The 25,338-nt window shown below is 33.7% G+C and overlaps 2 protein-coding genes across 2 annotated transcripts; one reads left to right on the forward strand and one right to left on the reverse strand.

Moving 5' to 3' along the window:
* Nucleotides 1-11,644: 11,644 nt before the first annotated feature.
* LOC126716911 (uncharacterized) lies at nucleotides 11,645-16,446 on the reverse strand. The gene is made up of 8 exons (XM_050417956.1): nucleotides 16,256-16,446; nucleotides 15,024-15,105; nucleotides 14,856-14,923; nucleotides 14,490-14,587; nucleotides 13,040-13,176; nucleotides 12,828-12,895; nucleotides 12,206-12,269; nucleotides 11,645-12,046 (listed from the first exon to the last, which is right to left on the reverse strand). Exons 1-8 carry the CDS (start codon nucleotides 16,264-16,266, stop codon nucleotides 12,029-12,031), a joined length of 546 nt encoding a protein of 181 aa, XP_050273913.1. The 5' UTR covers nucleotides 16,267-16,446; the 3' UTR covers nucleotides 11,645-12,028.
* A 4,758-nt stretch (nucleotides 16,447-21,204) lies between these two features.
* LOC126716912 (bidirectional sugar transporter SWEET17-like) lies at nucleotides 21,205-25,031 on the forward strand. The gene is made up of 6 exons (XM_050417957.1): nucleotides 21,205-21,371; nucleotides 21,513-21,549; nucleotides 22,151-22,361; nucleotides 22,952-23,113; nucleotides 23,429-23,548; nucleotides 24,420-25,031. Exons 1-6 carry the CDS (start codon nucleotides 21,338-21,340, stop codon nucleotides 24,756-24,758), a joined length of 903 nt encoding a protein of 300 aa, XP_050273914.1. The 5' UTR covers nucleotides 21,205-21,337; the 3' UTR covers nucleotides 24,759-25,031.
* The last annotated feature ends 307 nt before the right edge of the window (nucleotides 25,032-25,338 follow it).

Genomic DNA, 25,338 nt, shown 5'->3' on the forward strand with positions numbered 1-25,338 from the left:
ATTTCTTGTAATTAAATATAGTTTATAGTAGCCCACAAAGCAAGCTTTTGCAAATGGAGGTTTTTGGTTATTTCCCTTTCATAATAGTATCTTGCTAGTTACTCTTACACCTCACAAGATAGTCCTATAACAATATCCCCAATTCTTTTGACAAGAGAACACTCAAAGAGTAATAATAAGTGTATACTTTTAATGCATCTCATACAGAATACACACAAACTATCACCAATATATCCCCTCTAAATTTAATCTTATACTGTAAAGCATTTAAACTTTTTTGCGCAACATAGATCTTAAACTATTAACTTGAACTTGATATTTGTCAATAACAGGCCTTTTTAAACATACTTATATACGTAAACATATAATTGGTTTTAAACATGTGAAAGAAATTAATAATTTTTAGATTAATTCCACATGTGTATTTATTTTTAATATGCTATGTATATCTTTCATTTTCACCATATTGAACCATATAAAAGGTTTTAAAAAAAGGGTTTAGGTTATACACTTGAAATCATGTGTAAATAACAAGCGTGTAATAAATATTGCTAAAAAAGTTTTAGATTTGCACAAGGTGGCTTCTTTAATGGAATATTATTTTTAAAGAAAAATTCTACTCAAATTTAGTTTTTTCTTAACTATGGTGAACTCTATCCAACTAATGACACTTTCCATTTCCTTATTCTTGAAAAAAAAAAAAAAAAAAAATTCTAGAATATCCAACAATCATGCCAACATGACTAGAGTACAAAAATTCATTGTGCTGTAGTAATGATGCATATCTGCGACCTCTATTTAATATATATATTAAGTTTCACTACATATGTATTTGTCATTTTTATTTATTTGTATTAATAACATCATAACATTTAACTCTTGTCAAAGTAATACTTTTTTGCCTATGCAGGTTGTCTCTACCATTTACATTCCAGCACCACTTAAAAATACAAAATATGTAATTCATGTTACCTTTATTGTTCTTCTTTCTTACACAGCAGCCCTAGAAAGAGAATGTTTAGTTATTTCTCCTTAGGGAACCTTTGAAATAAATTGAATTATAATAAATTTAAATGGTTTCAAATTATATTATCAAGGCAATTGCACGATAAGTGTTGCATATCTCTTACTTTCAAGTGAAAAATATTCTTTAAAACTTGACGTATTATTTAGTGCCTTGTTTTTTACCTAACATTTTTTTAATAAATATTATCCACAAATAAGGATTAAAATAAGAAAAAAAGATATAAAACACTTTTAAACTCAATAAGTATAAAGAGCTTTTATACACTAGATTCCTCAATTGTATTCCTATCAAATATTTAATATAAAATACTCTATCATTCGTCAATACAAATTTGAAAAACAAAAAATATTTATTATAAATGTGAAGTGAATGTAAAAATTAATTATCTTTTTAACATGTTTAAAATTTATGTTTAGAATTGTCAACAACCTTGTACCTCGATTGACAACTCCTTTTGTTTTCTGCAAAAATGACTAGGGTTCAAATCCTCCCAACCCATGGTTGTAACAATTGTTATTAAAAAAAAATGTTTACATTTAAGTATAAGTTTATGTTTAGGAAAAAAATTTGGGCTATATAATGCAAATGCAAGAGAGAGATTATATAAAAACCAATGTTATAATTAATTCATTATATATGACTAAAATAATGAATATTGAATAATAAAATTGTTTTTAAATTTCTTAAAATTTTAGGTAGTTGAATTTTAATCTGAGAGTGTTTCAGATATCTATTGTTTTGTTAATATCTTTGATTTGCTAATCAAATCCAAGAAACCCCTCTCTGGAAAGTTCCTTTCTCCGTATTCTAAAACAACTATGATTAAAATAGTACACTAGCTTATTTTCTTTATTTTTATTTCTTTTTGAGAAGGAGCCCGTTTGATGTTGTTGGAGAAGAATATTGAGTGCTGATTTTCTGCCCAACTTTTTAAATTTTTATGGGTGTAAAACATTGGGTTGGATTTTCAGACATTTTTTTTTATATTATCTTTTATACTTTATAATAGTTTTTTTTTTTTTTTTTTTTAAAAGAACTTGTACAACGAATCTTTGACAAACCAAAAAAACTGATGAAGTATGGTGTCAATTATCAACTAGATAAAATGTTTTCTCAAAAAAAAAAAAAAAAAAAAAAAAAAAAAAAAAAAAAAACTAGATAAAATGGATATAGGATTTAAATGTGGCGAGAGAGAGAGAGAGAGAGAGAGAGATGAATATATTCAAATCAGCAAGGGACATAATTGTGGCCAGTGTCGTCATTTTTTTTTATAAGGAGTATGAAGTATTAATTTGTTTTCTCCAACGCTTTTGTTTGATTAAATTGAATACCCATTTTACAGTCTTTGTCAATTGGGATTATATTTTTGTTGTTGAGTTTTCCACTACTTCTTATATATTTGTTATGCTCAAAATCCATAACTTCCTCAAATCTTGACATTGGTAACTTGGTCCCTATAACAAATTATAAATACCACAGATTGTAATTCTTCAATAATTAATATATCCTTGATAACATTACCAGGATATTTTTAATGGCATTACCAGAATCAATGTAATGTAATAACACATTATTATTTATTTTTAGGCTAAAATGCAAAATCCACCCTTTAAGTTTCTCTAAAGTTCATTTCAGTCCTTTAACTTTACTTTCGTTCATTTCAGTTTTTAAGTTTTAAGTTTATTCAAGGCATTGAGTGGCATTTTTTCATTGTGAACATAATATTTGGGAAGCCAAAACTGAGACTCCATTTTGGGCTTATGATATGGCCCAAAAGCTATCAGTAAAATGTGAAAAACCTCATTTTTGCTCAATGTCCTGATTACATCCAATAAAGATTATAACAAGGCTCCAAAAATATCTTTGGCAAAGATAAGTTAGCATAAAAGATGACCCACCACAATAAGTGTTTAAATAATAGTACAGGACTCCAATAGTATATAAGAGAAACGTCCAATGATTAGACCATTGACAAATTAATAAATGAATTCACATTTTAAAAATCATGTATTTCCTCCATTATTATTATCCACTTAATAAACTATTTAGAGAGGCCAAAACTAAGACTCAACTTTGGGCTTTAAGACATGGCCCAAAAGGCTTTCGGTATCATGTGATGGCATGGTTTCATCCTTAGCTTGAGATATAGGTTGCATTTGAGTAAGAACAAAAACAAAACCCAAAATATAAAAGTAGGCGCATTTTAATAAGTACACAAAGGGAAAGTGATCCAACAATGAAATAAGACAAAATAAGACTTGTAGCAGTGAAATAAAATATGATAGATCTCTAGTGGTCAATTATTAAGTAAATTGAGAAATACATTATATCCTTCATTAATAAAACAGTAAACAACAATTAGAGGTTGCATACTTGCCAAGAAAGGAAAATTTTAGTATGGAATGGGGGGGGAGAGAGAGAGAGTAGCTTAATGCAACAAATATTTAACCAAGGGTTTTATACCCATGATGGAATATGTGGAAAGATGCACAATAAGTGATGGAAACTACTTTTGTGTGAGTAGGTGAGTACATATGGAATAATATGGGAAGAAAATGGTACAAAAACTTGGCTATTTTTGGCCATGGTGGAGAGAAGGCTGCATATGGCTAACTAGAGAACATTAATGGTGCTAGGATTTGTTAGAAAATATAATGAATGTTTGTGGGTAAATGAATATGGGCATTTATGGACTAAAAGAAGCTATTTATGGACCAAAAGAGTTGATCTATGAACTAAAAATGAATTTTTTTTCTAAACTAAAGGTTGAAAATAGCAAGATTGATTGAAAATTTAAGAGGAGGTGGTGTGTGTTGGATGAGTTGATGGTGGTTTCTTTTTCTAGTGAAGTTTAGGGAGCAATTAGCAAAGGCCAAAAACATTAGGTTTGACCAGCAAGAAGAGTGTTAGAGTATTCAACCTAGGATTTGGCCAAAATGGTGTGAATTCCTTTTGGGATGCTTTGCTCTTTTGGGTAATGTCAGATGGAGTTGAGATTTGGCTAATCTTAGCATTAAATCCTAGGATTTGGGGTTCGATTACAACTACTGAGATTAAGGCAAGTGTTAGGCCTAGATCATTGGCTACTGCAACTAAGATTTGAGCTTCAAAGAGTAGGGGTTGTCATCCCAAGTTAGGTGTCAAGCTTTGAGCCTACTTTAGGGAGCTTTGTTGAAAATCTCTTTATGCCCTCCAAACCACATTTCCCTAAGGGTACATTTGGTTGGAGAGATGGAAAAATGGGAGGATAGAAAATTAGGAAAAGATAGAAAAATTTTTAGTTTTCCTCATTTGTGTTTTGTTGGAGGGGTGGAAAACTCATTTCTTTGGTTTAGAAGAAAAGTGAGGGGATAGAAAGTATAGTTTGTATAAAATTATTCACATGCCCCTATTGCATAATTAAGAAATAATTTCCTTACAATCATTAAAAAAAAACACTTATTATCAATTAAAATTAGAAGAATAACATCTTATAAAACTTAACACATCATTAATATTATAATATTACTTTATATATACATATATATATATATATATATGTATAACAATTAGAGGCGCCTTCTAAAAAAAAGTGAAAGACACCAAGAACATCATTGATTAAAAAAGAAAAAAAGAAAAAGCAAAAGCAGCTGAAACATTGGAAAAAAGAAAAGAAAAGAAATGTAAATGTAACTCAAAGATGTTTTTAAAAAAAATAATCAAGGAAAACTTAACTCAACACACTGGCACAGTGATGGGGCAAATTTGGTCTTTGACTATCATCCATGTTTTGTCTTTAGTTTTCTCCTCAATTTGGAGAGAAAACATTTTAGTGGACTCTAGGAGAAAATATCTAGACCCTACTAGTTTTCATTCTACAAACCCACCTAACCAAACACCCCAATAAATTTCTTTCCCTCCCCATTTCCTCTCTCTCTCTCTCTCTCTATCTTTTTAACCATCTTCCCTAAAATCCACCAAACCAAATGAACCTTAAATTTCCCCTTTTGGAATTCAAGGGCTTGGTTCATGAATTAGTTTTAGGCATTTTTAGCACTTTACAAGCCAATTTGTTGAAGCTTGGATGATTTTGTTATGGCTTCCTTCAGTTGTAACCGAAACTTGGGGAGGAAGATGTACATTTACTGCCCATCAGCTTTTAGGTGCCAACCCACTGGGTACTATTCACATAAAAAATGACAGTGGTTGATGGGTTAATGGGACAAGTGGCTAGCTCCTCAACTTAGCTTGGGGCTTGGTTGCTTCTTGAGGGATTGTTTTGTTGGAGCTTGGTTAGGTTTAAACTGAAGAAGGGGTTGTCCAGCTAGGTTGGTTGCTTACTTTAGGTTGTTTTGGCTGAGATTTTAGGTTGGGCTTGGCCATGAGGATTGAGCATTTCGGTGGGATTCTGACTTGGTGGTTCTCTCCACTTGAGCCTACCCCTTTGCTTTCACCTTTTGAGCCCTACAAAATGGACAAATTTACTATATATTGCCATGAGTTTTTATTCCACATGTGCTTTAGTTGTTAGTAAAAATTGAATATGTTTTTGGGCTTCAATGAATAGGTTTTGGATATTAATTTCCATGGGCTTTAAATAATTTTGTATAGTTTCTCATAATATTTAATAAGCTTAAATAACATTTGCAATAGATTATTTTGTAAATAATGTTTTCTACAGGGCTTTTAAATAATGACTTCCATGGTTTTTTGTGAATAATATTTACCATGGGTTTAAACTATTAATAGGGGCAATATCCATAGGTTTCAAATAAGAAACGGTAAACAACCACTATGATGAAATAATGTGATATTCCCATGGGTTTTTATATAGATAATCATAATGGGCTTGTAGGACGAATAATCACCATGGGTTTTGAAAATAAATATAATTGTTAGAGATATGAGTAATGAGGTATAAGATAAATAGTAACTGTAGGGACACGATTTTTAACGACCCAAGGATGACGTTGGGCTCGTGTGTAAAGGGCCCGGACAATATGATTTGTAAAGAGTGGGTTTGGAAAGGCCTGCCTTTGGGGCGTTGGGTTTCGGTCTGGTCCTGGTTTCATGAGCGATCATACAAAGATGGGTTTGGACTGTATAGCTGAGCCTTGTATCAATGTAGTTTGAAAGGTTTGACTCCTCGGAATTAGTCCGAGGAGCATGACATTCTCACCATTCCTCTTTTTTCTTCCTTCCTTCTCCGGGGGCCTCCCCCCTTCTCTTTTAGCTCTCTTTTCCCTTTTATACTAATATTCACTTCCCCTTCTTCATCTACATGTCAGTTTCTCCTTATTTGGGGTAATTACTCGTCCTATCAATTCATACGTCAGAGTGGTTGGGAAAAACTGGATAGCATGGTATGGAGTATGGGCTTGTCAGGCGCTGGGCTCCACATTATGGTGTTGGCAGCTTTCTCGTTTGTACTACTCTTGTACTGAGTTTGTCCTTCTCCCACAGACGTTTTGTGAGGTGTTGAGTGTGGGATCGTCCTTGGACACATTCTTGGGCCGTTAAGGAGCTTTCGTCATACGTCCTTGGCAGTAGGCTCCTCGGCTTGGGTTTTGGGCCCTTAATGTGAAGTGGGCTGGGATTTCAAATTTCAAGCCCCACAATAGCCCCTCAAAATCCTGCTTCCCGACTTTTTAGTTGAGGAGGAGGGTTTTGGTGATGTTGGACTCATCTCGCGGTTTGCTCAAGTTTCGCACCTTATTGCTGTTTGTGTTCTTCCACTTGCATGGGAGATGTGCCGAATTTAAGAGGCATTACTTTATTCTTCACCCGCGCAGTGTCCTTTTGATGTTTCAGTATTCGAGGCGCGCCTTCACGAGGACCTTTAAATTTTGTGGTGGTGGATGGTGTTGGAAATTGTGCCAGAGCTGCCTTGTCTGCAACGTTTCTTGGGAATCTGCTCAAATTAAATTAAATGACACCTCCTTACCCCTTATATAAGTAGGATAGGTGGTTATTCTCCTAGCGTATAAACCCTTCTGCTCTCTTCAAAATCATAACCCTTTATCCATAACTAGTTCCCACCTCCAGTGTCGTCTTCCCTTAGTGCAACATGTTTGAGGCTTGGGTGGAGGCGGAGGAATTTCACCCGCCACAGAGGCACCGGACCCTTCCAAGACTTAAGGTGATGTGGTCTGGGCAGGGGAGGCACAGATTTAAGGTGTCCTCCAGTTTGGATATGGTGGGGACGGTACCCCCCCCTCTTTCAGTCAAAATCCGAAGCAGGTTCTGGTTACACCAGATTTTTGGTGTGTCAGAAGAAAGGTTTTCTGCCATCAGCGCCGTCTGCGATACCGCAGGCGTGGTTCCGTGGAGGCTCATCAACTTCCGGTTCCCTGCACCTTTTCTTCAGCAGGGCTAACCTCGAGTTGGACTCCCGGCACCTTTTCTTCAACGGTGTCGACCCGAAGTCGGGCTCTTTTGCTGCCTGAGTTATAGGCATGTAAAAGTATTGAGGAATGGCTCCCCTAGACGAAGTTTTAAAGCGGCAACACGTCTCTCCCCTGCACCTACTCTTCGGCTTTTTCTTAATTCCCTTGTATTTTTTCTTTTTTGTTTTGTGTAGTTAGTTTCAGTATAAGCTTATTTGAGCTCTTTCAATGTACGCTGTACTGTTCCTTTGTCTTAATAAAAGATGAATTTATTTATTTATTTATTTTTTTTTATATACTTTTCCTTTCTGCAACAATTATTTTGAGCATGGGTATGCTACATGTGTGCTTTCCTTTGATGATACTTAGAGCAGGAAACCTTGAAACAGAAACCTACTAATTCTAGTTTATCGATATTATCAGGCATAATAATGATAATTCCCAGTAAATTAAAACTCATAAAACTAACCGGGATAATGGCTGAGTGCTTCGTAATGCAGGCAAGGCGACCGTCCGAGAATGATAAACTCTAAATAATTCATCTGAGAGAGTAGCCGAGCAGTGAGGGACTTCGACTCTATTTTTGGCAACATATTGCCCTATATATTGCATCAATCCTCTTAGTATTGAGGATCCGAGGATAAATCGGGGAATTCATGTGGTTTAGGGATTAGCCCAACTATCAATGGGAAATTCTCCTCGGATAGATTCTAATGTCCATGTGACGTCCAAGCCATGCCTAAACCCATGTTATCTCTTCTAGGTAGTCGGTTTCCCAATAGGCTTGAGTCCGCGGACCATACAAGGCCTGGGTTCTGTCTAAAACTTGTAATTTTTCTTTTGAGTACTTGGTTTCCCCATAGGCTTGAGTCCAAGAACCATGCAAGGCCTTGGTTCTATCCAAAACTTGTAATTTTTCTTTTGAGTACTTGGTTTCCCCATAGGCTTGAGTCCGAGGACCATGCAAGGCCTTGGTTCTGTCCAAAACTTGTAATTTTTCTTTTGAGTACTTGGTTTCCCCATAGGCTTGAGTCCGAGGACCATGCAAGGCCTGGGTTCTGTCCAAAACTTGTAATTTTTCTTTTGAGTACTTGGTTTCCCCATAGGCTTGAGTCCGAGGACCATGCAAGGCCTTAGTTCTGTCCAAAACTTGTAAGTTTTCTTTTGAGTACTTGGTTTCCCCATAGGCTTGAGTCCGAGGACCATGCAAGGCCTTAGTTCTGTCCAAAACTTGTAAGTTTTATTTTGAGTACTTGGTTTCCCCATAGGCTTGAGTCTGAGGACCATGCAAGGCCTTGGTTCTGTCCAAAACTTGTAATTTTTCTTTTGAGTAGTTTTTTCTCTGTATTTATTTGTTTTTCGAAGGTCAGCCCCTAAACCATGGCGGGGAGAGTTGGCTTGAGGCCGGAAGCCCCTAGGGCTGCCCGCGCCGTTGGCACTGCAGGGCGTAGCCCCTAGCAGAGGTTTATGTCGGAGCAACAACTGCATGTCGCCGGAGATGGAGGAAACCCCGCGAACCTCTACTTGCTAGAGAGTTAACTCCACCGCCACTTGGGCCAATGCGCAAGCCTTCCCACAGACGGCACCAATTGTAGGGACACGATTTTTAACGACCCAAGGATGACGTTGGGCTCGTGTGTAAAGGGCCCGAACAATATGATTTGTAGAGAGTGGGTTTGGAAAGGCCTGCCTTTGGGGCGCTGGGTTTTGGTCTGGTCCTGGTTTCATGAGCGATCATACAAAGATGGGTTTGGACTGTATAGCTGAGCCTTGCATCAATGTAGTTTGAAAGGTTTGACTCCTCGGAATTAGTCCGAGGAGCATGACATTCTCACCATTCCTCCTTTTTCTTCCTTCCTTCTCCGGGGGCCTCCCCCCTTCTCTTTTAGCTCTCTTTTCCCTTTTATACTAGTATTCACTTCCCCTTCTTCATCTACATGTCAGTTTCTCCTTATTTGGGGTAATTACTCGTCCTATCAATTCATACGTCAGAGTGGTTGGGAAAAGCTGGATAGCATGGTATGGAGTATGGGCTTGTTAGGCGCTGGGCTCCACATTATGGTGTTGGCAGCTTTCTCATTTGTACTGCTCTTGTACTGAGTTTGTCCTTCTCCCACAGACGTTTTGTGAGGTGTTGAGTGTGGGATCGTCCTTGGCCACATTCTTGGGCCGTTAAGGGGCTTTCGTCATACGTCCTTGGCAGTAGGCTCCTCGGCTTGGGCTTTGGGCCCTTAATGTGAAGTGGGCTGAGATTTCAAATTTCAGGCCCCACAGTAACCATGAGGTTTTTTAAAACAAATTCCATGGATAAATAAGTGTTACGACTTTCCATGAGTGTCATTGGTTTAAGATAAATAATCACGACTTTCCATAAGCTTTTATAAAATGATTACTATGAATTTTGAAAATAAATAATTGCCATGAGTTTTTGAGATAGATTCCATGAGCTTGTAATATGATGTAGAATAGATTATAGCTATGGGTTTAAAATAACTTTACTTGTCAAGAATTGTTCATCAATGGGGGCTTTGATAGTGCTAGGTAGTTAGTTTGAGCTTTTGATGGTGTCATGTAGCAATGAGCTTTGATGGTGCCATGTAGCAATGGGTTTTGATGTTGTCAATACGAATTGGGTTTTGATGGTACCATGTAGCAATGAGTTTTAATAAATAATTTGCCATGAGCTTTGAGTATGAGATTTGAATTCCATTGATAAAATAGTTTTGTCATATGTTTGAACCATGGGTTTTGATTATGAGATTTGAATTCCATTTGATAAAATAGTTTTGTTATGGACTTAAATCATGGACTTTAAAAAGAATAAAATATGTCCATTGGGCTCATAGGGCCAGTTTTGGACATTGCTAAATAATGATGATGAAATTTGATAGGATATGAGTTTTTGACTTTTTGTGATGGTTTATATTGCGGCCCAAATTAGATAATGAGATAGGAAATATTTGTGAGCCAATTTATTAATGGGATGAGAAATATTTATGGAGACTCCAAATAATTTATGGGTGATATTTGGATATTTCTTGGTAAGTGGATAAATAATATAGAATAGGATTGGGCATGTGGCATTTGAAGAAAAAATTTAAAAAATTGGACAATTAACCATAACATATAGAAAAAGTTAGTAAAAAAGCCTTAATTAATAAATTTGAAACTTAGAGGACTGAAATGAAAAAAAAAAAAATACAGTTAGATGACTAAAATGAATTATGATGAAACATAGAAGATGAATTTTGCATTTTAGCCTTATTTCTGTTATTAATTGTTGCTTCAATAAGTTATCCCAAGGATATATACTAAGCTGCTTTGATGATAAGATGTTAAAGTAGTTCTATTACATCTTAGAGAAAGATTCCATAAGATTGCTTTGTTTATTTATGTGATTTTCATCTTAGTTTTTTCTTCACTATTACAGATTTAGTGAGTAATTTATTGGGCCCTATTTTATTTGTTAGCGGGAGTGAGTCTTGCTGCTACTTAAAAAATGTTCTATCGATTGGTACTCACCTATTTTTAAGGTATATTATGGGTGTATGTCCAATTATTGAGAGGCAAAGAATATGCATTTTTTGTCAATGAACTTAATGGTCTAATGGCACCTCCCGGAGAGTAGGTGTTGGTCTCATGTTCAAGACCCCCCGAGGGTAGGGGTGGGGGTAGATTTAAGTTATTTCTAACCATGATATGATGTTTCCTCTCACCCATTTTTATTCAAGAATAATTATAGGATTTTGAACTATCAGCCCTTGTTTTTGGACAAGGGGGTGGTGCCCCATTACACAATTGCCCTTGGCCAGATAACTCTTAAACAAGGCTTACAAAAGGTGGAGCTGCTTTTTGCATATATGAACTTGGCCAGATAGAGCTTGTCAAGCATTTGCTTACATATCAGGCAGGGCACACTATTATTTCTCCCTTAGGCTTCCTTAACTTCACATCCAGTAGTAGAGTACGATAAACTAGCAGCATTTTTGGAAAGGAGAAGAGAAATGGAATGGAAAGGATTGAAAAAGGATTTTAAAGGAATATACAATTAACGAGTTCCCTCTAGTTGACTTTGTGGTTAGATATAAACTAAAGTAGGTATGAAGTATGATACAGAACATGTTCTTGTTAGCGCTACCAATACTGGCAGCAAGTAAAGATAACCAGCACTAATTGGTTTCCCAAAAGGCAAATAAATCCCATCATCTTGTTAAGTTAGTCCATAACTAATAAATCTGTTGTAGGCATGTGCTTCACACTAACGTAATTCATGTGATATAAAATTCAAATTGAATCATTCAAACTTGATGTCGTTCAAGCACAAAATTTAGGATTGAATCAGGCAAGCATTGACGAATTCAGCTCTAACATTTCTGCCGACTAACAAAACAAAATTCACCAAAGTTACATGAAATATGCATGATAAACTGATCAAAGGATCAATCTATACCGCAAGAAATGATTTCTTTACTGTATACAGCAACCAAAAAAGGAACAAGGGGCATGGTATACATATAATCCCTCTATCCGCACAGTAATGTCAAGAATACAGTACACCATGTTGCATAGATGAAGAAATAACATATGTTACTTCTTTATCCTCAAATGAGGGTACTGCAGTGGTTCTTGCACATCCTCAATTAAGTCGCTCCATCTGCGAAGACAAAACTCAAGATTATTGAAACTCAAAATACCATACAAAGCGTCATAATAGGCAACAATCAAATTGTTTATGATGAGAATCATTACTGATGTGATAACACTCACAAGTAGTGTAGAAAAAAGGAGAGGTAAGGCTTTAACCATTACATACCTTCCAAAGACCATCATTAAGATAATGCATGTTGTCCACTCCAATTCCCTTGTTGATTGATTTTCTGTAGATTATGCAAATGGTTCAACTTATTAAATATGCCAATCAGCAAAGGAATTACCTCTATACTTCCCAAACAATGCTAGGTACACAAATTTTTTAACAACTTATTTAGGTGGTAAGTTGTGATTGGAGCAACATCATTATCATATGGCCTCCCCAAATAACAATTTTATGATTCACCAATCACAACAGGCCACATCAATAGTGGTGAAAAAATTTGTTAAAAGTTTTGTCTCCCCAGACTTTGACACTTCCCAGCAACAGTGTACATTTGATAAATAAATAAATAAGCATGTCTGCATGGGTGTGTGTTTAGCATGATAATAAGAAAAATAGGGAACATAAAGTATGCTACTAATAGGTAAATAGTGTATCCCTAGTTTTTGCTCAATAAGATTGACAGCAAAATGTTATAGGCATGTGCTTCACACTATTGTCATAGTCACAAATTGCTCCCCTACCCTTCTAGGAAAAGGAGGGGGAAAGAGAACTTATAGTTATCTACTTTCCATTTCCACTTTTGAACTCTTAATTAATTGAAAATACAACAGAAACTTACATGTCTTTTGCTGACATTTTTGTAAATCCAATTGCAAGGGCATGTTGCTTTCCTTCAGCCATAATGGCCTGAGAGTATTCAGTTCTACAGATCAGAAACATATATAACAAACTAAACTTTAACACTTTCATATGATATAATTATAATGGATCATAACAATCCAAGTGCAACATTATACGACAGTAGCCACAGACAAAATGTAGAATTCATACCACAGGAGTTTCTGCCTCCACCTCTTCATCCAAAGCACCACCAGGAGATGTAAGACCAGGACACATTATGTTGGCACCAGCAAGAACAAATTTTATTGCACCTCGGTCAACTTGAAATTTTTTCATTATAGTTGGATCTGTAAAACCAATAATACAAAACCACATTATGGGCTTTGACTTTAGGGGATAAGCTTCAATTGCTAGATGAGAACATCAAGTCATATGATTAGATGATCCATAAAACAATAAAAAAATTCACTGAATTCAGTGAGAACCTAGCATCTCAATTGAGGTTTCATAGATACTTCCTGTCTAACTGAGAGTAGAAAAGAAAGGGTTGGTCAGAGAGCTCTCTAATTTGGGTATGAAGACAGGTGTATGGAAGAGAAAGGGGAAGAAAGCAAGGATGAAAATTACAGAATACGTGGTCCTTTTCCTCTACAATGTGCAACTTATAGAACTGATCCCCTCTCCTGTATGTGAGTCAGAGCACTTTAGTAATCACCTGAACCTTAATGGTTTTACAATGTCAATACCATTTCTTTTTCTTATCTTTTATTATAATTTTCCCCCCTTTCTGAGCTGTGTGTAAGCATTGCCCTTAGGATACAGTAACAACCCAACTTTTTATGGGGTTACTACTTGGACACTAACATCATATAGGGAGCCAGCGAGTGCTGATAGACCATGAGGCCTGTGGTGGGTGCTACTTGGATGATTAGATGAGTCAAGAATATTGAAGAAATTTTTAAATAAAAAGTCTAAAATTACTAAAAAAATTCAAATCAGTGGTATACAGATTTGCAACATCCCCCAAACATATAACCTTTCATCTGCCAGAAATCAGACTCTGAATCAGAAGATAACTATATAAAGAAGTTAAAGTGAAAGTAATCTGATGATATACAATGAGGTGTATGATTGACAATAGGACTCACCCACACATTCAAAGCCTCATTCAAATGTCACTTGGAAACAACATGCCTACCAAGGGAAGTAAAATCTAAATAGATCATTACCCAAGACCCATTGTCATTTTATTACCACACAGTTCTTTTTAATTGCTTCTGAGGCATATAATTGAGAAATCTATTGATTTTTTTTTTCTTTTTGATTAGTATGACACGTATGCATTTAGTGGGTCTTGAACCCATGACTACACCCATGAAGGTGCTATTTGAGCAAGAGCTCATAGGTGAAATCAATGGATTGTTATTATTATTATTTAAGAACCATGCAGCCTTTGATACAATTTTTAATGTTTCATAAATCAAATACAATTTCCACACCCAAAATTCACTTTGAATTCATTTCAAGACATTCATATCAGATTAAGACAATATCACAAAAAACATAATAAGTAATTTGTAAGTCACAAAATTATAACTGTTGCATTAGAAGTGATAATGTAGATAAGATACTACTGTCAATTAAAAAAGAAAATACTTACATTGATGAAGGAGTCGTAGGGTAGGCATGTATGGTCCATCACGAATGTTAAAAAATAGCGGCACATCATTCACCAATACCAGATTTAGATGGTTTTGACTATAAGGCAAGGGGAAAAAAACAGTTATTCAGATTTATGACTTAATATATTTGGTTACACAGTTTTTTTTTTTTTTAACAATTCAATAGTTGAGGGAGGGGGAATTTGAACTCTAGACGTTTCCGTTGGAAACACCAAGAGGTGCCAGTTAAGTTACAAGACTCTTGGCTTTGATAACACGGTTATCATTAAAAAAATTTGAGGGGAACATATCTGGAATGAGAACTGCAGATAAATTACAGAAACAGGACCAACAGGATTACAAACCATTTAGCAACAACGAGAGCGGACTTCTTTGGAAGCAACTCATCCAACACTGGTTCAAGTCCTGGGTACTGCAATGGAGGTGACAATGAGTCATGCACGTACATAAATAATTTTTGAAACTTTTTGTTAAGAACAAGGAATGAAAAAAAAATCACAAGTAACCATCACCTCCTCTGCAATACTTTGTCGAATTTTACGTTGCACAGATGCCTTGACTTGATTTTGTGCAGAGACTTCTTCGGAGGAAAATCTAGATGAAACAAAACATGCATGGCTCATGATGAAATTGTTGCCTTTATTAATAAATGGAATCATATTAACAGATAATAAATAAACAATGCATAATAGGAATTAAAACACACCAAAGACTGTTTTTGTAGAGTTGTGCCATGGGATTAAAGAAAAGCTTACTACAAAATCAAACCAATGAAACGAATGATACACTACTTTTTGGTCAAAAAAGCAGTAAACAGTTAGTAAAATCCATGGACTTCAATCAAAATCATCCAATTCCTCTAAAAAAAAAATTAATAGCACCAGAAATGCATAACAAAATCCAATCTTGAAACTTCCAACATCGCCACCAAGCCTAAGTCTCAAAACATTTTGGTCGACTATGGATCCTTAATAGACCAATAAGGGTTGACTGCATGTATTCTTTTTTGTCATTCTATCCTAACCACACTCATAATCAAGTCACTTCCTTAATTGACATGTCATTTTTTACCATTTCTACTAATTATTATTTTAGGTTTTCCTCAACCTTTTTCTTGTTCAATCGAATTGAATCAACAGACACCATCCCATATGCAGACACATCAAGAAATCCCGGAAGAGCCTAAAACAGGGTGATCTCCACAGTCCACGAATCTATAACCTCCCCAAACAACAACTTATGGATTGCCCCATACCTAAATGTGGTACTTAATTACTTAAGCATGGCCCATAAAGCTTTAGAATGCCCTCTACAACCAGCAACAATGTGCACCTCCAATCCCAAAAGAAACAACCACCATATGGTAACACACACACACACACTAAATAAGCCAATATCCATAAAACCCAGCTACCCAATTTCTCAAAGTCACTCCCCAAACATGGCATGGTTCATTGTTCAAACATGATGAAAGCACCACCACCAATAACAGTCAAGGCATCAATGAATTGCAAACTGCGAACCACAACCGCCAATACCCCCAAAACACACAACCTTTGATTCATACATGACAAATCCAACACAGAAACAAATTAAAAAATAAAACTTTATCATAGTCTAATCCAAATTACAAAAAACCCACAAATAATTTGCCCAAAATAATTAAAAATAGATACACATAAATATACATTATACATAGACACATACCTACAAACAAAGAGAGAGAGAAAAGAAAAGAGCTTACTTTTTGAACATTTTGCAATTCAAAGAGGAGAGGGTTAGAGAACTTGACAAACTGAATGAAGCTGGTTTTGTCTTTTTTTTGTTTCGTGGGGTTTTAGGTTTGGGATCGATCTAAATTCTAAAACCTTTTTTCAAACTCAGTTTTTGGAACAGAGAGAAGTGTGAGAGAAAGCTGGGGTGGAACACTTAGCTCACCGCGCACTTTAGCCAGCGTGGTTGCTAAGCCACTTTTTTTTTTTGTCAGTCTGGGCTGGACTCATTTTGGAGCTGTGGTTGGGACTTGGGTCACAACAAGTCCTCTTTTGGGGCCGAGCTGGGCTTTGTGAAATGGGTTTAGGGTTTCCTTGTAGGGGCCTAGTGGTCACAACAAGTCCTACTTTCTTTTTATGGTACAATTAACCAAATAGGGAACATGGAAGTGGGGGTGACTCTAGTGATGCATGTGATCACGTACAATTAACCATGTGTAATTTATATCATAACTGGTGGGTTTCAATTATCACAATTAGTAAAGTCTTTGATGATTGAATAAGAGATCTAGGATTTAATCTCGGCTTATACTAAAACTCGATTGGTGTTTTGGTCTCATAATAAAGAGTTATAATTAGGAATAGACATCATAAGTTGGAACTCTCTCAAAAAAGTCATTATATAACTCCATCTATGTTCATGTTCAATTACTTCAGTATCATACTATTATTATATACTTTGTTCAAACTAAATTCTAAATTTATAAAAAGAAAAAGATTATGGTTGGTTGACAGTTAACGAAAAATTTAATCATCGTTTTATTATGATAGTTGCTCTCAAAGTTTTGAGATAAAAAACTTGGTTGTTGGTATGATTAAAACCATCATATGATAATCTTAATGTGATCTTATGGATAGGACTAATTGTGTATAGATAGGTTTAATTTGAATGAATTAAATATATTAGCCTCATTGCACACACTTAATGTGTGTGATGAGGATCTTTTTATTTGGGGTATAGGGCTAAAATTTTCTATTTATCCCAATCTGAAGTTTACACATTTGCTCACTTAGGAGTGTCATGACTCACAAGGCTAGCTTAAAAAAAATGAACAAATTAAGATGAGAAAAATCTATAATATGAGAGATTTAAAGATGCAATGTCTACTTTTATGAAGGCGGAGTAATTAGAGAAAGAGAGACAAAGGGAAAGAGAAAGCAATATAATGAAATTTATTAAAAACAAATAATATGTTCATACCTTTTTAATTGAGTTTTGAGTGATTGCCTTCTTTTATAATTAGTGGGAACGTGGGAATAAATGTGCATGTTGGATTTGTTTTTAGAATTTGAAGAAGAAAGAGAAAGATGACAAAAATGGAGAGACATGTATAATGAAGTAACTCTTTGCTATTGGGAGTATGAAGTTAGTGGGAACGTTGGAGTAGATATGTTCAAAAGAACAAAGGGGAAAAAAAAAACCTAAAGAAAAACCGTTAACCTTTTGTTGGTAAATTGCTTTTTAAAAAATTTATATAAAATTTAGGAGTTTTAAAATTAGTAATTTTACATGTCCAATCCTATTATTTGAACTTTCTAAACAAGTGAATTTGACGATATTTTTGGATATCAAAAAGTAGGAATCCAATTGAAAGAAATTTCCTAAATAGTAGTATAGAATAAATAAAATAAGAAAATAATTTTTACTTTGTTTATCTTTGAATAAGAAATTATTGTGATCATTTTGTTACGTAGTTAAACTCGCACACACAGGGGTACAGGGAAGGGGATTTTTGAAAGACTTATAATATGTGGTGCACACTCATAAGGGCCTTATATGATGATTGGTACAATCATAAAAGATTAAAATGTTTTTAAATCAAGATCACTTTCTCTATGTTTTATAAACACCACATATACCTGCCATGTTTAAATTCCACATTTGTCCAATCCCAAATTGTTTAGTGTTCATTTGACTATAATTTTTGTGGAATCTTATTTGCTGAAAGTTGGTTAAAAATAATTGTATCTACAAAAAAGTAGAATTTTAAAACGTTGTACATACATAAAGAAATGAATTAAAAAATAAAACTGTTCACAAACACAAACTTAATATGTGAACCAAGGAAAAATCTGCATGAGATAGCAGCTCGTGAACCAAACATCAGGTCGGTACGTAGTTCTCAAAAAAAAAAAAAAAAAAAAAGAGAAAAAAAAAAAAATCAGGTCGGTAAAGTACCTTTGAGTGTTAGTAGCAACGATTTATTTCGTTGAAAATAAATCTTTTTTACTAAAAATATTATAAATAAAAATAAAAACTAGTTGAAATAGTACTAAACTATAAATAGTAAAAGAAATATAGTGAAAATTATAAATAATAGAAAAAATAAATTAAAGAAAGTTAGGTGCGTTTGTTTTGGCGGCTGTATTTGCGTTTGTTTCCAGCGTGTTTTTTTTATCTTGTCTATGATATTGTTTATGTACCAGTCAAGTGCTAAAAACGGTTTGTAGCAATAAAAATATTTTGTGATAATATTTTTAATAATAAATTTTCAATTTTCAACAAAAATAAGTCATATCTAAACGCACATCAAATATATAAAAAAAAACATATTTTTCAGCAAGTGGGAAAAAGTACTCATAAAAGCAAGGTCATTCTCCAGTTGAGTGTCAATTCGCTCCCCAAACTCTTGACAAAAAAAGAGAAAAGTTGTCGTCCCATCCCATCAGTCCATGGAAGTCAATGAATTCCACAGATAAGTCTCAATTATTTACATCTAAGAATTTACTAAAAAAATGATTCACATTAGAGCAAAAAGAAAAAGAAAAAGAAAAAAAGAGATAAACAAAGTCTTTTGTGACATAAAAAGAATTAAATATATAATTTTCATCTACAACATTTTACCTTCTACATATGATGAAAGAAAAAGTATTTTGTATTCAAACAATAGTGGTAAGGATTGAAGAAAATGACCACTTGTTAGGAAAATACTTTCACGTATTCCATATACCTTGCTTCATCAAATAAAATATATTGGTGATTTAAGAACCACCTCTTGTTGTGTGTCATGGCATGTTCTTAAACCCAATTTGAATACGGCAAATAGTGATTTTCCCATCACTTCCCACCATCATGGAGTACCTAAAAGACTTGAGCTTTTTGTAAAATGGTAAAGCTTTTGTTGAGTTATCCTACGTACTTATATGTTTGCTATTAAATTTGAATCCATTTCTTTTAACAGAAAACAATAATGCAATCAAAGACCAGTAGATAATGCAATCAAAGACCAGTAGAGTATTGTAAGTTGTAAGTTGGAAGTTGTAACACGTTACTTTGCCATCAATTATTTTAAAGTAAAACTTACAAAATATCTCAACACCGACCTATCTCGTTGTTTGGTAGAAAAAGTCTATAAATTACTTTAAAATGACTAATTTCTAAAAAGTGATATTCCTATTGATTATCTTAAAGTTTGTGAAAATGAATTAAAGAATGTTTGTTTGTATTTGAATTAAACTCAGCAGAGTTATTATTCCACCATTGCGACAAAACAAAAATGAATTAATTAACAATATTAGATATTCAAGCTCAAGATGAAACCTACCATCATCAACTAATTGTAAAATTGAGTTCTAGAAGGCAAACAGATCCAATGTCACTAAACACTACCTAACAAATTAAAATGAAAATCATCTTTCTTTTTGCTAATCAAAACAAAAACTTTATAATTTTCTTTCTTTATAATATATCAAACCCCTTTTATGTAACACTAAAGGGACCGACAATAAAGGACCACAGAAAATTTCATAAACTTTGCAGAAACATGTGAAGATAAATATCCTGTACAAAAGAGACTGGTCCACTGGGCATGATGACAAATTGAAAGAGTGGCAAACAGAGACACGATACCTAGAGGAATGCCGAAATTACAATATTAGCTCCTAAAATTTAGGAGTATAATTAGTTATTCAAATTTTAAGTGAGTATTATTAGTCCCTTAAATTTAAAACATGAACAACGATAATATTTTTGTTAACTGTCATTAGTGATAATACCTATATGGCTAACAGTACATTAATATGGCATCTTTTTAATTGACGTGTCATTTTTTTTTTTAATGTTAGTCTTTTTATTTAGTGTTAGCATTAATTCCTTTTTCTCATCACCGGAATGGCTTCAAGCTCTAATCTTAAGTCACCTGCACTTAGACCAGCACCAGAGAGAAAAAGGAGATGATGAAGATAATGAAGAAGTAATGGGTTTTTTAGAAGCCAAAGAATAGTGGCTATTACGAATTACAAAGAATTTCTTCGTTTGTCCATAAAAAAATCTGCCTTCACCTGCACACCAGGCCACAACAATCTTTGTTCCTTTTTTTTTAATCTGTGCTCCTCCTTTGCTCACAATCTATCACCCCCAAAAGATCCAAATCTTAATAATAAAATAAAAGAATTTCATGCTTCAAAAAACCATAAAAACATCCAAAAGAAAGAAAGTAAGATCTGAGGAGTTTTTGAGTTTTTGGTAGAACGTCCCCTGAGATGGACAGTCCAGCTTGACCGGGTGGGTGGTCACTGAAGAGATACCGACAGTGAAAATTGGGTTTTCTTTTTTTTTTTTTTTTCTTCAAAATGTTTTGGTGTTTTACTTTTTTGTTTTAAATATGAATAGATTATTAACTTAAAATTGATTGGTAAGTTTTTCTTCAAAATAGCTTATGTGTCATAGATACACGTTTGTAAAAATTTTGTAATAAAAGTGTAAATCTTGAAATAGTTTTAGCATTTTAATATATAAAAATGTCATATCAATTAAAAAGAAGATATATCAATATTTCATTAGTCACATAGGCATTAACACTAATGACAGTTAATAAAAAGACTAATATTTGAGTCATATAGGTATTAACACTAACGGCAGTTAACAAAATGACTAATATTTGAGGGGCCAATAGTATTGATAGGGGACCAATAACGTAGTTTTGCCCGGAAGAATCTAAAAAGCTATATATGCATCAAGTTTCAATCGCCATCACATCCTCTTTTATCCTTTACATGCAATAACCTCCCATCTCCACCGCTTCATTTCTTCAATCTAGTGTACTTTTCTATCCATGGCTAGCTTAAGCTTCATCATTGGCATTATTGGTTAGTCTATGCTGTCTCACACACAGTTTCCTTAAGTTTGTTCCATAGTTACTTATTAGTCCTTTGTTCTCTGCTTATTTTATTAACTCTCTTCAAGAAAAAAAAAATATTAATGCCATAAATTTGTTTCTGTATTTGCAGGCAATATAATTTCAATACTGGTTTTTACTTCTCCCATGTAAGTGAGAACATCAAAAGAAAGATTGTTTTATAGTAGTTCTTTATTTATTAAGACGTATGATAAGCCGAGCTAAGATGGGTTATTTTATATAAATTTGGTTTTAAATTTAATAATGGAAGGTCCAAATATGATCCACTTCTTAAATTATTTTATATGCTTATATGTTTGATTTTCATAATTGTAATCAAAGTACCATTTCTAGAACTTGTTTTGTATATCTTGGTACTCTACTTATGATTGTAAATTTGTGTGAGGTGTCCAAATATGACTACAACATATCATGTACTTGTCATCAGAACTGAATCTTTTGTTTCTCCAACAAAGTCCATGAACATAATCACCAGTTTGTCCTGCTCAATCTTTAACTATAGACAAGCATAGAACTCATTGACAAGTTCAGATTAGGCATCAATTAAGTAGCAGCTTCAAGCCTTCAAGTGTGTTTGGCAAGCCTTAAAAAAAAATTTACCTTTTCTTTTACGAATAAGCAATTCATCAAAGTGCCTCCAAATACACTCACTTCCCATATAACACCAATTATGGTTTTTTTTTTTTTTTTTTTTTTTTTTTTTTTTTTTTTTTTTTTTTTTTTTTTCAGAAAGACATTTTGGCAGGTGGTGAAGAAAAAATCAACTGAGAATTACAAAAGCACTCCATATATAACTACTTTGCTGAGCACAAGTTTATGGACCTTTTATGGACTTCTTAATCCCGATGGTTTACTTGTAACCACGGTTAATGGAGCTGGTACCGTCCTTCAATTCATATATGTCACTCTCTTTCTCGTCTATGCTCCCCAGGATAAAAAGGTGATATAAATGTCTCATTGCTATCATGTTCATGTCAACTACTTTTATAAATGCTAAAAAATAAAAAAATAAAAAATAAATCAAGAAGCTCACTTTGAAAATATAAATATTTAACCATATTAATGAATTCAATTAACTCTTTTTTTTTTTTTTTTAATTCACATGTTTTTATGTCAATGAATTAACTCAATAATGAAAGGTCTATTCTGGAACCTAACTCATTATTGTTAAATCTTTTTTTTTTTCAAATATATATATATATATATATATTAATTGTATAATTGTTTATCCCTATCTTCCACCTTTTTCTTAATTATATAATTTCTTTCAATTGAAGTTGGCCTTTTGCCAATTTAGGCTTTGTGTGTTTGTCATGAAATACAGCTTTCTCTTTTAAAACCAGGATAGACTATTTTCTTGATTGAAAGAAAGAAAAAAAAAAAATACAAAAAAAGAATATTTTTTTTTTTTTGAGAAGAGAAAAACAAAGAAATTATGTCTAATATGAGTCATATGACTAATGTATCGTATATTCGTATGCATCAATTCTTAGTAATTTTTTGTTCAATAAAGCGAATGTGTGAATGCAGGTCAAGACGGCAAAGTTGTTTGCCTTATTGAATGTGGGATTTCTTGGGTTAGTAATTGCAGTAACTTTTCTAGCAGTTCCGGGACGTGTCCGACTTACCGTTGTTGGAATTTTATGTGCTGGATTAACCATAGGCATGTACGCATCACCTCTATCAGTAATGGTAAGATCTTTAATTCCCTTCACAAACTTTGTACTTTGTTAGTGAAAAGTAGTCACTTCTCAAGAAAAAATTGATATAATTATCATTATAATTATTTTTTTTTGTTGTTGTGGTAAGTAACATTATTTGCAATTTTGCATGTTACTTCTTCACACGGTGATGATGCCACATGTTGTATGTAAATCTCACATGGCACTGATCCATATCACTCTTTTAGTAGGGAAATACACTTTTTTTGTTTCACTTTCTTTGATTTTTTTTCTTTTCTTTTTTGGGTAAGTCTTTATTTGGTGTTATTTTAACTTTATTCAACAGAGAATAGTGATAAAGACCAAGAGCGTGGAGTACATGCCCTTTTTCCTCTCATTTTTTCTATTCCTTAACGGTGGTATTTGGTCTGTTTATGCGGCGCTTGTCAAAGACTTCTATATTGGAGTAAGTTTTCTCATTCATCTTCTCACAGTAATGGAGCTAAAGATTCTAGTACTTAAGCACTATGACATATAAATTTGAAAGAGTCACAAATTTTGATATCGACCATGCCGAAAGGAATAAATAAAAAAAGAACTAGAATTAAGCAAGACTAAACACCAAATTTCCCCTACAAAGTTGGTAATGGGCAAAATTTAATGTGGGCCAAAGCTTCCATACTCTAAAAGAGAAGGGCAGTAGTGTCAATGGGGCCATGAGGTCCATATTAGGACCATGTGAAGGAACATTATGAGCCCAGAATGTATGGTCGAATTGCATAAGAAAAATAATGCAACTATAAACCCTGAATAATTGGAATTAGCAAAATTTGGTTGGGTTGGGTTTGAAACCTTAAAAATGGTCCTACATAGCTCATGCTATGTAACCCAACAAAGACAAGGTGTTTTGTCTTGCTTTTGTTTTGTTTTGTTTTGTTTTCTCCCCTAAGAAAAATTCATTTAAAACTCTATATTTTATGGAGTGTACAATTAAATCATATAGCTTCAAAAACAACAAATTAAATTCTATAGTTTCAAAACTAACAACTTTAGCCTTCATGATGTTTCGAAAAATAATAAATTCAAATTTAGTTCATTTAAGTTGAATACATTTTTATTTGTGGTTTAATATAGGTTGGGAATTTAATTTACTATATTTAAAGTTGTAGGGTTTAATAAAATTACAAGTTTAATTTGTTATATCCCTAAATTTTAGAGTTTGAAATATAGGTTTCTCCTTTAAAACTTTCATTAAACATTAGAAATTTCTATTTCTCATACTTGCTTTTGTAAATGTCCCAGGGTGCTAAATTTTTACTTTATTCAAACAATTTTAGGTACCAAATGCTGTTGGCTTTGTGTTGGGGTCAATTCAGCTAATCATATATGCAATCTACAACAAGAAGTCAATTTCAAAAAAATCATTGGAGATGATGGAAGAAGAGGGCTCTGCCCATCTTGTTAAAGAAAATGAGATGGGAGCATTTGAGGACTATGAAGAGGCCAATGTAAAAATTCGAAACCTCCACAAAGGAAGCAGCCTCCCAAAACCATCTGTAAATCGACAATATAGCTTCCAAAGGATCTTGAAGACACTTTCTTTGAGTCCATATGAAAGACACCCTAGTTGGCCCTATGAAGAAGATGTTGGAAAGGGAGAAAAGAATCACAGTTGATTATGAGGTTTTTGTTTGGTGGAAAACTTAGAAATTATGTGTTGACCCTGTGAAGTAGATGTTAGAAAGGGGGGAAAAGAATGACAATTAATTACGAGGGTTTTGTCTGGTGGAAAACTTAAAAATCATGTGTTGCTTAGCCTTGTAGTTAATGATTTTAACATTGAAAAAGAAGAGGAAAAAAAAAAAAAAACCTTGTAGTGTGGGATATGGTAATAACTTGTAAAGTTGTGATTGAGCTTTCATAAATAATGACATAATTAGTTTCTAGCCTTTATGTTTCAACAACTAACACTACTAGAAAAAGCCCTGTTGCAATGAAATTTTTTGGTACAATAAACTCAAAATTATTACAATAACACCAATTGCAACGAAAAAATTTGTTTACACACTGTTGCAAAAAGTTTGTGGCAATAAATTATCGTAACAAAAATTTTGTTGCAATAGCATTTTGTTGCAATAAATGATTTTTAATAATTTTAAAATTAGGTTATTGCAACAAAATAAATCATTGCATTGGTCTATCACTCAATTGAAATTAGTTTGCAATTATAAAAAAAAAAAAAAAAATAGTTTCAAC

Source organism: Quercus robur, chromosome 3 (assembly GCF_932294415.1).
Source record: "Quercus robur chromosome 3, dhQueRobu3.1, whole genome shotgun sequence".
In the NCBI taxonomy this organism is placed as follows: Eukaryota; Viridiplantae; Streptophyta; class Magnoliopsida; order Fagales; family Fagaceae; genus Quercus; species Quercus robur.

Excerpts from the sequence above, each read along its gene's own strand:
- LOC126716911 (XM_050417956.1), bottom strand. Across the intron at positions 14,924-15,023 it reads GACAAAGTATTGCAGAGGAG|TACCCAGGACTTGAACCAGT; the intron begins GTGATGGTTACT and ends CCTCCATTGCAG. Across the intron at positions 12,270-12,827 it reads AAAATGTCAGCAAAAGACAT|AAAATCAATCAACAAGGGAA; the intron begins GTAAGTTTCTGT and ends CATAATCTACAG.
- LOC126716912 (XM_050417957.1), top strand. The coding sequence starts at position 21,338 with ATGGCTAGCTTAAGCTTCATCATTGGCATTATTG. Across the intron at positions 21,550-22,150 it reads CTGGTTTTTACTTCTCCCAT|AAAGACATTTTGGCAGGTGG; the intron begins GTAAGTGAGAAC and ends TTTTTTTTTCAG. Across the intron at positions 23,114-23,428 it reads CATCACCTCTATCAGTAATG|AGAATAGTGATAAAGACCAA; the intron begins GTAAGATCTTTA and ends TTTATTCAACAG.